Below are 12953 nucleotides of genomic sequence, written 5' to 3' on the forward strand. Positions count from 1 at the left end.
GAGGAAGCTACACAGTGACTGCAGCTGCTGGGTGCCAAGGTTTGAGTCTGGCTTCAAATGTCCTGACTGTTTCAAATACCCTTAGCTAGACTTTTGGCAGTGAAAAGCCTTTGTGAACTCTGGCAGCCATTTTTACCCAAACCAGAGTGGAGCACTTCCCTGGACTGCCCAGCAGGCCACTGGAGTCAGTGCAGAGGCCTTCATAGCACAAAGAACTGCTAACAACGGCACAGACCCAACTGCCACACCCTCTCTCTGGGTCTATAAGGGGTGGCTCTTTACATGATTCTCGTCTCAAATTTATGTGTGTGGGTGTTTTGCTGGAATGTATGACGGATCTATCTCTCCAGCCACTTCAAGTTTTGGGGGTTTTGTTTGTTCTTTTTTTTTTCAAATATTTTATTTATTTATTGTGTATACAGTCTTCTGCTTGCATGCCAGCAGAGGGCGCCAGGTCTCGTTCAAGGTGGTTGTGAGCCACCATGTGGTTGCTGGGAATTGAACTCAGGACCTCTGGAAGAACAGTCAGTGCTCTTAACCACTGAGCCATCTCTCCAGCCCATTTTGTTCTTTTTTTTTTTTTTTTTTTTTTTTGAGACAGGGTTTCTCTGTGTAGCCCTGACTGTCCTGGAACTCGCTTCGTAGATCAGGCTGGTCTCAAATTCAGAGATCCGCCTGCCTCTGCCTCCCGAGAGCTGCGATTAAAGGCCTGGGCCACCACCACGAAGCTTTTTTCCCCCCTCCTTTTTACATCCTTCACTCTCCACCCATCTTCCTCATAACTCTCTTCAAACCTGCTATGAACCAGGTGTGGCAATGTACACTTGTAATCCCAGCACTTGGGGGGTGAGGAAGGAAGATTTTGTGAGCTCAGGGCCATCTTGGGCTACATAGCGAAACCCAATTTCAGAAACAAACAAAAAAGCCAGAAGGATAAACTCATGACACAGAAGACTGTTTTTATTTTGTTTCCGGCACTTAAAAGCAACCTTGGGAGGAAAGGGTTTATTTGGTTTACACATCCCAATCATAATCTACCACTGAAGAAAGACGAGTCGGATGCTCAGGGCAGGAACCTGGAGGCAGTAACTGAAGCAGAGACCATGGAGGACCACTGCTTCTTGTCTGCTCACCCTGCTTCCTCATACAACTCAGGACTACCTGCCCAGGGGTGGTGCTGCTCCCACTGGGCTGGGCCCTCCCACATTCCTTCCCATGTCAACTATTAATCAGGAAAATGTCTCACAGACTTGCCCACAGGCCAATCTGATGGGGGCAATTCCTCAGCTGGATTCTTTCTTCCCAGACACAGCAAGGTTTGTATCAACCATCCCAATACATTTGTTCATACTGTGTGCACATGGGGGTCAGAGGGCAACTTTTCAGGAGTTAGTTCTCTCCTTCCACTATAGGGGTCCTGAAGATAGCATTCAGGGCCTCAGGCTCAGTAGCAAGCATTGTTACTCCCTAAGTCATCATGCTGGGCCTGTTTTTATCAATTTCGAGACCCTCAAATACATTTTTCATCTTTTTAGAAACTCAGATGTGGCCAGGTGTTGGTAGTGCATACCTTTAATCCCAGCACTCAGGAGGCAGAGGCAGGCAAATCTCTGTGAGTTCGAGGCCAGCCTGGTCTACAGAGCGAGTTCCAGGACAACCTCCAAAGCAATACAGAGAAACCCTGTCTTGAAAAACAAAACAAGCCGGGCGTTGGTGGTGCACGCCTTTAATCCCAGCACTCGGGAGGCAGAGGCAGGCGGATCTCTGTGAGTTCGAGGCCAGCCTGGTCTACAAGAGCTAGTTCCAGGATAGCTTCCAAAGCCACAGAAAAACCCTGTCTCGAAAAACCAAAAAAACAAAAAAACAAAGAAGAAACCCAAAGGTGCTGCAGGGTACTATTTATATCCACAATGCAGCTCAGATTCCAGTCACTCTCAGGAAAGCACTTCCAGAAAGGCAGGACAGACTCACTGCCCCGTGGAGCCCTTCCCTCCCCGGTACTGTGTGGCTAAGAGGTACACCTCTGAAGACTCCTTCCGGCTGGCTTCTGGTTTCACCACCCTAGTGTTCCGGAATTCCTGGGTAAGCCTCTTCTGTAGCAGGTGGCTTTTTCTTCCGGCCCAGGTTTTACACAGCAATGTCCCCCCAGGATGCAGGATGTCCACAGCCATGTCCACAAGGGTAAGGCACAAGCTGATAAGCCTGTCATGATCGAGGTCTCGGATTCCAGTGGCGTTAGGCGCCATATCACTCAGAATCACATCCGCTCTCCTTCTGGGAAGCAGCTCTAAAATTCTCTGGCGCGTTCCAGGGTCAGTCACATCAGCAGGACACAGAAAAGTTGCTCCTTCCAGAGGGAATATGTGAAGAAGATCAACCCCAAGCACATAGCCCACAGGAGAGCTGCAGTCTACAGAAGCAACAGAATGCATTCTTAACACCGTGAATCTCCCTACAAGCTACAAAATAAAGTAAGGTACCAGGACAAGAAAACCAGATAACACGCATAGATATGCACAACAGGCCTCATATGAAGACACATAAGGTAGATATAGCACAGGCCTATAATCCCAGCACTTGGAAGCCTGACGCAGAAGGATCATCACAAATTCAAGGCCAAGTTGAGCTACCAAGTGAGATCCCCGTCTCTAAAGATGAAAAAAAGAAAAGACACATTGTGCCAGGTAGGGTGTCCTCTGCTCCTCTTGGGACAGCTGGGGAAGCTGACACCTACAAGGAAATGGTATCCTGATCACCCTCTGTGACAGATGGAGTTAGGACCACAGGCAAGGTACTAAATCCCCTTTGCTGTCAGTTCACTACCCCAGACCCCTCTTCTCTAGAATTCTTCTTCCAAGTATCATTTTTATTTTTATTTTTGTCTGTTCTGGGAATTGGGAATCTCACTAGGTAACCCAGGCTGACCCAAAACTTAAGCTCCTCTTGTCATGAGTGCCTGGGATTACAGGTAGGCACCACCATACCCAGCTCCCAACATTCCTTTGTTTTTTTTTTTGTTGTTGTTGTTTTTTTATGTTTGCTTGCTTTATATTCCTTGAGATAGCCTCACTATGTAGACCAGGCTGGCCTCAAACTCACAGAGCTGCTGCCTCTGCCTCCAGAGTGTTAGCATCAAAGGCATGTGTGACCAGGCTCTGCTGTTTTGTTTTGGTTTTTAGATTTATCATTTATTTACATGTGTGTGTTTACATGTGTGAATGTGCACTCAAGTGCAGGTGTCTGCCGAGTCCAAAGCCTGGAACTGAAGATGAGGTTGTGAGCTGGGAACCAAACTCGAGTTCTCTGCAAGAGCAATGCTCTCTCTAGCCCTTCCTTTCTGGCTTTTGGCTCTTTGAGAACTGTGTGATTCAGGCCTGCCTCCACCTCCAGAGTGCCACAGGTGTGGCCACCATTGCCAACACAATGTTACAGAGGTGGCTGTTTTCTTTCCTATTTAGGCAGAATTTCACATAGAGAATATTAAGTTCCTATAAAATAAACTCACTACAGCCTGCCACAGTCCCAGAATGTGGAGTCCAGAGCCCCAGGCAGCCCTTTCCTGAGGTCCTGGAGGTGGCAGTCCCAGTGCCACTTCTGCAAACTCTCAGGCTTTGAGGGCACAATTTGGAAATCTCAGGGACACATTAACTGTCTGGTCCCCAAACCCTGTTATCATAGGGTTTCTATTGCGGTGATGAAATACCATAACCAAAAACCAAGTTGGCTTACACTTCCATATCACTGTCCATCACTGAAAGAAGCCAGAACAGGTATCCAAACAGGACAGGAATCTGATGCAGAGGCCATGGAGGAGTGATGCTTACTGGTTTGTCCCCATAGTTTTCTCAGGACCACCTGCCTAGGGATGACACCACGCACCAAGGGCTGGACCCTCCCCCATCAATCACTAAATAAGAAAATTTCCTAGAACCTGAGCTGATGGAGGCATTCTCTCAACTGAGGTTTCCTCTTAGATGACTTTAGCTTGTGTCAAGCTGACATAAAATTAGCCAGCACACTTGTCAACATGTCACTCTGAAAAAAATAACTCCAGCAGAGCTCAGTTGCAGGATATGGCATAACACTCCTGAAGCAGATTCTATCTAGATAGTATAATTAGGATACATTTTCCTGCTGGGCAACAGTGGTGCATGCCTTTAAACCCAGCACTCAGGAAGCAGAGGCAGGCAGATCTCTGTGTAGGCTAGTCTTGTGGTCTACAAAGGGAATTCCAGGCAAAGCAGGGCTATTACACAGGGAAACCCTGTGTAATTTCCTTTCCACTGTAACTTTTGACTTTCCCTTTCATTTTGAAAGGGTCAGTATTCTATTTGTCCTAGTTAGTCAAAAGTCAACTTGCCACAAGCTAGAGTCACCTGAAGAACTTCAAATGAGGAAATGCCTCCATCAGGCTGGCCTAGAGGGCATTTTTCTTGATTGATGATTGATGTCTCAGCCCACCATGAGCAGCGCCACCCCTGGGCTGATGGTCCTGAGTCCAAATGAAAGCCAGCCTGGAGGAGCAGGCCAGTAAGCAGCGTGCCCCTATGCTTTGCAAGCCAGTAAGCAGAGTGCCCCTATGACCTCTGCTTCAGCTCCTGCCTCTGACTTCCCCACGTGTAAGCTGAAAGAAACCCTTCCCTACATTTCGGTCATGGTGTTTTTCCGGGCAACAGGAATAAAACTAAGATGTCAATGTTTAGTTTTGAGGGGGGTGTTGTTTTGAGGCAGGGGCTTGGTATAGAGCCTAGGCTGGCTGCCAACTCATGTGATCTATTTTCAGTTTTCCTTTTGGTTCTTTTTTTTTTTTTTTTTGGTTTTTTCAAGACACGGTTTCTCTGTATTGTTTTGGAGGCTGTCCTGAAACAGGACACCGGGCAACAAAGTGTTATTTTAAAAAGAACCAAAAGGTTCTTTTTGCACTCGGGAGGCAGAGGCAGGCGGATCTCTGTGAGTTCGAGGCCAGCCTGGTCTACAGATCGAGTTCCAGGACAGCCTCCAAAACAATACAGAGAAACCCTGTCTCGAAAAACCAAACCAAAACAAAACAAAACAAAAAAAACCCACTTTGTTGATTTATCATGAGTGTGTGGGTGTTTGTATGCAAGTGGGCACATTCCATGGCACACTTGCAGAGGCCAAAGACCAACTTTTAAATGTTCTCTCCTCCACCATATAGGTCTTGGGGAGAAAATTCACACTATCAGGTTAGCAGTAAGCACCTTCTGTCCACATGCTGAGAACCACTGCTGAATAAGCCATCTCCACAACATCAGCATCATTCCCTGTCGGCCCAACCCCTTCAACCTTTTTTCCTGAGAGACAGGACCTCCTGTGATGGACTGCAAATGTACTGTATACCTGGGATGATCTTACACTTCTAATCCTCCTGCCTCCTCCTCCCAAATGTTAGGATCACAGGCCTGTGCCTGCACGCACACCTGTTTTACTTAGCAGCTCAGCACGGCCCCAGTCTGTGCCCCATTTCTATAACTGTCGTCTCTAAGAAAGCTGCTCAAGCCAGGCAGTAGTGGAGAACGCCTTTCATCCCACCACTCGGGAGTCAGAGGCAGGAGGAAAGTTGTGAGTTGAAGGCCAGCCTGGTCTACAAAGCGAGTTCCAAGACAGGCCCCAAAGCTACACAGAGAAACCCTGTCTCCAATAACAAAAATAAAATATAGGCAGAAAATAAAACAAATGTCTCTGAATAAAGAGCTGCTAACTATCATTCCCTCCAGCTCAAGGCTGCCAGGAGAGCTGGTAGTCACATGCACGCCCCACCTGCGCCTGTGGCGTTGACTCTCTGCACTGCCACCTGACTCCAGGCTCCCGGAGCCGCCCCGCAGTCCAGGACCCGGAGGCCGGGCTGCAGAATGTGATGCTTCTCATTCATCTCCAGGAGCTTGAAGGCGCTGCGGCAGCGGTAACTCTCCACCTTTGCGGCCTTCACAAACGGGTCCTTTAGATGGCGCATCAGCCACAGATGCTCGGCGCCGGTCCGGCCTTTGTAGCCACACGCAGTCGTGTGGAATCTCTGAACCCTAAAGGGAACGCCTACCAGTTTCAGATACCTGGTGGCGAGAAAGGAGTTAGCAGGTGGACATTATTACAAAGAGGCAGCCTGGAGGTCTTGGTTCAACCTACTTTTTTTGCTTATGAATGTGCGGTATGCACTCATATGTATTAGTATGTGTGTGCACGTGTTCTGCGTGTGTACGGGGACCCAAAGTTGACAAGGGATGTCCTCCCTGTTTGCTATCTACCTTACATACTGAGGTAAGGTCACAGACTAGCTAGCCAGCTTGTTCCAGGAGCCCCGTCTCTGCCTCCCTAGCACTGGCTTCACATTTGGTCAGCACACAAGTCCAGCATTCTATATGTTCTGGGCATCCGAACTCCAGTCCTCATTCATGCACATTTCTATCCGCTGAGCCATGTCCCCAGCCCATACACTCTTCCTCATAGAAAACCTCACTCACTCATGTCGGCACAAGAATAAACACCGTGCACACGTGTCCCGCATCCCGAGACACAGGCTACCAGCGCCCCTTTGCGGCCCGAGACACTGAGAGTCCCACTTTTGTTGTCCACTCCACGCACTTATGCAGCAGGAGCACTTAAAGTGCATGCCGACGCAGTGACTCTCTACTCACCAAGCCATGGGTGCTAGCTGGCGGTTTCCTCCCGCCGCCGGAAGTCCTGCCCTTGCTTCCAGCACAAGGCCCCGCCCCAGGAAGCTGTGGCTGGGGCGCGAAGGTATGGATGGTTAGCTGTGCGTGAGAGCTGAACTCCGGAGAGACGCGGGAGATCGGGGGTTTTGGGGTGCCGGGGGAGATCTGAGATGGGAGGGGGCGGAAGGATTGGGGTGCTTCTTCAAGCCAGTCAGGAAGACTGGGATGTTGCTTCAAGCCAGCCCGGAAAAACTGAGTGTTGGGTAGCCTCGAGGTCGGAGAGACTAGGGAAGGTACAGACCGTAGGGAGCAGAAATGAGAGGGAAGGGGGACCTGGAACCTGGGGCTTGGGCGGTAAACTGGTGCAGGGGCAGTTTGCAGGTTGCAAAGGTTGTACCAGACATAGCTCCAGGAAGGGGAGGCTAGGGAACAGGATTTGCAGAGTGCCCCCTGCAGGCAGGTCTGTGTTGCCTCCAACACCTACAATAGTTGGCTTCAATTCAGACCGGATAGTTATCAACACCCCAACCCCTAGCATTTGAAAGCTTCCTGAGAGGCATCCGATTTACCACATCACAGCTACCTGATCTGAGGGAACACTAAATTGACGTCCAAGACACCCTACTTTCCTTATAGGCTCTGCCGTTTGACCCCGTTTCAAATTTAGACCCCGAGCATCAGTTTTTCTCCTGCGAAAGCCTTATACAGTTTTTTTAAAGGTTTATTTATTTGTTATGTATACAGTATTCTGTCTGCATGTATCCCTGCAGGCCAGAAGGGGGCACCAAAGCTCATTACGAATGGTTGTGAACCAACATGTGGTTGCTGGGAATTGAACTCAGGACCTCTGGAAGAGTAGTCAGTGCTCTTAACCTCTGAGCCATCTCTCCAGCCCCTTATACAGTTCTTAGTCATAGTAAATGGAGTTGCTTTTGAAAACAAGGTTAATTGGGCCTGTGAAATGCTTGCTTTAAATGCATGAGGAATTTTCAAGCTCCGGAACCCACATAAATAGTCAATGTGGCTTGCACCTATAACCCCAGTGCTGGGAGGCAAAGACAACTGGATCCTTGGAGCAGCCTGGTCAGCTAGTCTGCTAACTCCATGAGCTACAAGTTCCAATGAGAGACCCTGTCTCAAAAACCAAAACAAAAACAGCCAGGCAGTGGTGGCACATGCCTTTAATCTCAGCACTCCGGAGGCAGAGGCAGGTGGACCTCTGTAAGTTCAAGGCCAGCCTGGTCTATACAGTGAGTTCTAGGACAGGCTCCAAAGATACAGAGAACCATGTCTTGAAAACCAAGAGAGGAGAGAGACAGAGAGAAAACAAAACAAAAAAATAGAAAGTAGATGGAGCTAGGGAGATGGCTCAGTGATTAAGAGTGTTTATTGCTCTTGCGTAGGCCCTGAGTTTGATTGCCAGCACCCATGTAAAGTGGCTCGCAACTGCCTATAACTCCAGCTTCAGAGGCTCCAACATCCTCTTGAATTTGTGAATGCAGAGAGAAAGAGAGAGAGAGAGACTCATGCGTTGGGGGAGGCAGGTGGATCTCTGTGAGTTCAAGGCCAGCCTGGTCTACAGAGTGAGTTCCAGGACAACCTCCAAAGCAATACAGAGAAACCCTGTCTCGAAAAACCAAAATAAAAGAAAAAAAAAAAAAGACAGATGCATACATACCTACATACATACGAGTACAATTGTTGAGGCAGGAAGATTGTGAGTTTAAGTCCAGACTGGACTACATGGCATGACACTATCTCATTTAAAATACTTGCAAACCAAATCACTCATCTACTGAACATGTGGATATCTGTCATTACTCACTACATGAAAACTACATAGTATTTGTGTTACCTTTAAAGTGAGCTAGAGGATTAAGTTATATATGCAAATATGCCATTTCCCTAGAAGCAGTTTCACCAGGCTTCAATTCTGGTATCCATGGTGGGATGGGGGTATCCTGGTACCAGTCATCTGTGGATATGGAAAAACAGCTGTCTATAGCTGGTGCATGTAAGAGATGGCTGACTTTGCTGTGTTAGGAAGCCAGGACCTCAGGCATGGGCAAGTCAGTGTCAGGACAAGGACACAGGCCAATGTTAAGCCCACTTCCTCTGCTGACCACCCTCACTATCAGGGCCAAGCTTCCCTTTTCAAGTTGTTTTGTTTTGTGGAGACAGAGTATCTCTATGTAGCCCTGGCTATCCTGGAACTCACTCTGTAGACCAGGCTGGCCTCAAACTCAGAGATCCTCCTGCCTCTGCCTCTGAAGTGCTGGGATTAAAGGCATGTGCCACCACCACACAGCTTTTTTTTTTTTTTTTTGACTTACATTGTATGAGTATAGATGTTTTGCTTGCATTTATATCTGTGTACTATGTTTGTTCCTGGTACCCAAAAAGACCAGAAGAGGCCATCAGAACTGGAGTTAGACCATTGTGATCCACTGTGTGGATGCTAAGAATGGAATTCCAGTGCTCTGGAAAAGCAGCAGATGATTTTAACCAATGGCATTTCTCTAGCCCCATTCAGGTCCCTTGTACATTGTCACCTCTTAGGAGGGTCCCAGTGGGGGGGGGGGTCCAGAAGATAGCTCAGTATGTAGAGCGCCGGCCTAGAGGCCTAGAATCCCCCAGTGAGGGGCTGGGGTGTATCTCAATGGTAGAGCACCAGCCTAGAGGCCTAGAATCCCCCAGTGAGGGGCTGGGGTGCAGCTCAGTGGTAGAGCCCTTGAGTAGCATGCTTAAGGTTTTGAGTTCCATCCCTCGATCTGGAAAAAAAAAATGGGGAGGATAGGGCTCAAAGCACATTTCATCTGTCCTGGAAGCCATTTACACTGTGGCTGGGAAATTACTAGCCAGCCTCATTTTCCACTTCTCCCAGAATGAAACCTCCTTCCCACCTGGCCACCATTCACTACCACACACATTTGATGCACACTCTAACAGACCCCATTTTCTGACCCTTTTCACAGGACGCAGAAGACCATGGGCAACTCCAGGCTCTACACGCTGGTGCTGGTGCTGCAGCCTCAGCGAGTTCTGCTGGGCATGAAGAAGAGGGGCTTTGGTGCTGGCCGATGGAATGGCTTCGGGGGCAAAGTGCAGGAAGGAGAGACCATTGAGGATGGAGCTAAGAGGTGAGGAAAAGGGAGGTCTGACCACAGAGCCACCCTGGTAGGGGGTGAAGACCTGGAAAGGGGGAAATACCCCTGGGACCCACAGGTGCTCTGTAGACCAGATTGGCTTTGAACTCACAGAGATCCACTTGCCTTTACCTCCAGAGTGCTGGGATTAAAGGTGTATACCACTATGGCCAGCTTTTAAAATTTGGAGGCTCTTTCTGCATATTCCAGCTGGCTTTTAATTATATAGCCCAAGTTGGTCTCAGAGCCCAAATCTTCCTGCTTTCAGCTTCTTGAGTGCTGGGATTATCGGTGTGCAATACCATGCCTGAATTTATATAATTTCCTTCCTAAATTGGTTATAGCAACACCTCTGCATGATGTCCTCCTAGAATATGCAGCCCATAGGTCCTAAGGCTACACTCCCATGGCCCTGGCCCTTCTAAGCATGGATGCCCACGAGCTAACGCCACTTCTTCCTTATCCACCTCTGCTGCAGGGAGCTGCAGGAAGAGAGTGGCCTGACGGTAGATGCACTGCACAAGGTGGGCCACATCTCATTTGAGTTTGTGGGTTCCCCCGAGCTGATGGATGTGCATGTCTTCTCTACTGACCATGTGCATGGGACGCCCACAGAGAGTGACGGTGAGCCTTGGGCCCCACTCCCTTCTTCCCACCATAGGCAGAGAGGTGCACCCAGCCTCACTTGCCTGCCTAGGAGAACGGAATCAGACCTTGCCAAGTATAGGCCCCAAGTCTGCCCACATTCCTCCTCTTTGGTTGTCCTCAGAACCAAGGACAGACAAGCAAAGCAGTCTTGTAGCCCAAATATGAGCCCCCCACCCTTTTTCTTTGTGAGACAGGGTTTCTCTGTGTAGCCCTGGCTGTCCTGGAACTGGCTCTGTAAACCAGGCTGGCTTTGAACTCAGGCCTGTGCCATTACTGCCTTGCAAGCCCATGTCTTTATTTCACAAAATATGAAAATCAACTACACATATTGATACAAGCTTTTTGTTGTTGTTTATTACTTTTCGAGACAGGGTTTCTCTGTGAGTTCAAAGCCAACATGACCCACACTGTGAGACCCTGTCTCGGAAGAAGGAAGGGAAAGAAGAAAGGCAAAACACACACACACACACACACACACACACACACACAAAGTTTAAAGAGGGAAGAGGTTGGAAAACTGGTTCAGCAGTTAAGATCACATACTGCTCTTCCAAAAGACCCAAGTTTGGTCCCAGCACCCATACCAGATGGCTCACAACTAACACTGGCTTTATAGGGGGATCTAAAACCTCTGTGGGCAGTTGCACTCATATGCCTACACCCACACACAGACATATATGTATATATGCAGTAAAAAATAACCTGTAAAAACTTTTTTGACAAACAACCACCAAAAAAGTCCAAACAGCTGGAGAGAGATCCCATTGGATAAAGGGCAGTTACTAGTCTCCATCACCCACACTTGGCAGTGGATGACTAGCTGTAACTCCAGCTCTTCTCTGGCCTCCTCTGGCACCCACACATATGGCATTCATTCACACATACTCAGATACATAGCAGATCTCTGCATTCAAAGTCAGCCAAGGCTGCATAGTGAGACCATGTCTCAAACAAAACAAAGTCCCCAAACAGGTGTTCACACAGATGCAGGGGGTAATCCCGCTCAGGTTGGCTGAAATCAATGCTTAACATCAATGTTCTTCCTCCTTCCCATGCCCTCACCCCTGCCCCAATCCAGAAATGCGCCCTCAGTGGTTCCAACTGGACCAGATTCCCTTTGCAGACATGTGGCCTGATGACAGCTACTGGTTCCCACTCCTGCTTCAGAAGAAGAAGTTCTGTGGGTATTTCAAGTTCCAGGATCAGGACACCATCCTTGACTACTCGCTTCGTGAGGTGGATGGATTCTAATACAGAGGCTTGGTGGATTCTAGCCACACTCAGGTCACTACACAGCCACAAGCTGTCAGTCCAAGCCCACCACAGGAAGGACTGATATTTTGTTTGCGGAGTGTTGGGGTTGGAAATGTGAAATGTCACTGATATGCTACTATGCTTGAATACTTCATCTCCACCTACTGGTCCTGTTTTGGAAGGTTGTGACCCCTTAGGAACAATGAGGGAACTGAGTTACTGGGGTCAGAGAGATGTGGGATGGGCCCTAAGGTTTTATAGGTAGGCCCCACTTCCCTGTCTGCTCTCTGCTTCCTCATGATGTGACCAGCCATCTCATGCCTTATCTACCATGATGAACTGTATCCCCTTGATTGACCTATGAGTCAAAATAAACCTTTGCTCCCCTAAGTTGCTACGTGATTACAGCATCAAGAAAAGTCAGTGGCACAAGTGATTGGCTAGGAAAGAGAGACAGCCAATTCTTCGTCTTGTCGCACTACCTGAAACTGAGTGGATGGACACCAAAGGATGAGGTGAGGAAATGTTTTTTAAAGATTTATTTATTTATAATTTACACAGTGTTCTACCACATGTATGCCTGCAGGTCAGAAGCCAGAAGATGGCACCAGATCTCATTACAGATGGTTGTGAGCCACCATGTGGTTGCTGGGATTGAACTCAGGACCTCTGGAAGAGCAGTCAGTGCTCTTAACCTCTGAGCTATCTCTCCAGCCCCCAAGAGGACATTTTTTAATGCAGGAGCGACGATCTGAATAGAAAATTAGAAGCTCTGAAATGCTTGGTGAGGGCAGGATGCCAGGCAAGAGCAGGCATCTGAAGAAAAATCTTCGAGAGCAGGATGCCATGAGAGAAACTAGAGCTGTGGGTCTTGGGAGGCAGAGGGGAGTGGTATCTCAGAGAAAGACAAGCATTCCTTTCTAGGCAGATGGACTGCCAACCAGCACTTAGACTCCAGCTAGGGGCTGAACTTACTGAAAGGCCATGTCCAGGCGTTTATCTAGCCTCAAGTGAGGCCTGATAGGCTGAGGCTGTAGGTGAACCAGATAAAGATAACTAATCAGAGGAGAACTTGCAAAACCTGATACTAACTGCAGCAGGGTTCCCAACCAGGTCACTGGCTGCATTTCCCGTTGTTGTGGTTATAGTGAAGCAGACACTCCCCTAATGGGGGAGCAGCCAGGACTTCCTGGGCTACATATTAGACCAGGAACCTCTCAGGTGCCAGTGTTTA

The 12953-nt window shown here is 48.4% G+C and overlaps 2 protein-coding genes across 2 annotated transcripts; one reads left to right on the forward strand and one right to left on the reverse strand.

Annotated features, from left to right (window-relative positions):
* Window positions 1–1886: 1886 nt before the first annotated feature.
* On the reverse strand, window positions 1887–6744 carry Mrm2 (mitochondrial rRNA methyltransferase 2). The gene is made up of 3 exons (XM_005079979.4): window positions 6654–6744; window positions 5782–6071; window positions 1887–2410 (listed from the first exon to the last, which is right to left on the reverse strand). The coding sequence occupies exons 1-3, from the start codon at window positions 6659–6661 to the stop codon at window positions 1968–1970; spliced, it is 741 nt and encodes a 246-aa protein (XP_005080036.1). The 5' UTR covers window positions 6662–6744; the 3' UTR covers window positions 1887–1967.
* On the forward strand, window positions 6721–12109 carry Nudt1 (nudix hydrolase 1). Its single transcript, XM_040751263.1, has 4 exons — window positions 6721–6756; window positions 9647–9811; window positions 10296–10441; window positions 11544–12109. Exons 2-4 carry the CDS (start codon window positions 9660–9662, stop codon window positions 11714–11716), a joined length of 471 nt encoding a protein of 156 aa, XP_040607197.1. The 5' UTR covers window positions 6721–6756; window positions 9647–9659; the 3' UTR covers window positions 11717–12109.
* Window positions 12110–12953: the final 844 nt, after the last annotated feature.

This window comes from Mesocricetus auratus, unplaced genomic scaffold (assembly GCF_017639785.1).
Source record: "Mesocricetus auratus isolate SY011 unplaced genomic scaffold, BCM_Maur_2.0 Super-Scaffold_100008, whole genome shotgun sequence".
NCBI classification, from domain to species: domain Eukaryota; kingdom Metazoa; phylum Chordata; class Mammalia; order Rodentia; family Cricetidae; genus Mesocricetus; species Mesocricetus auratus.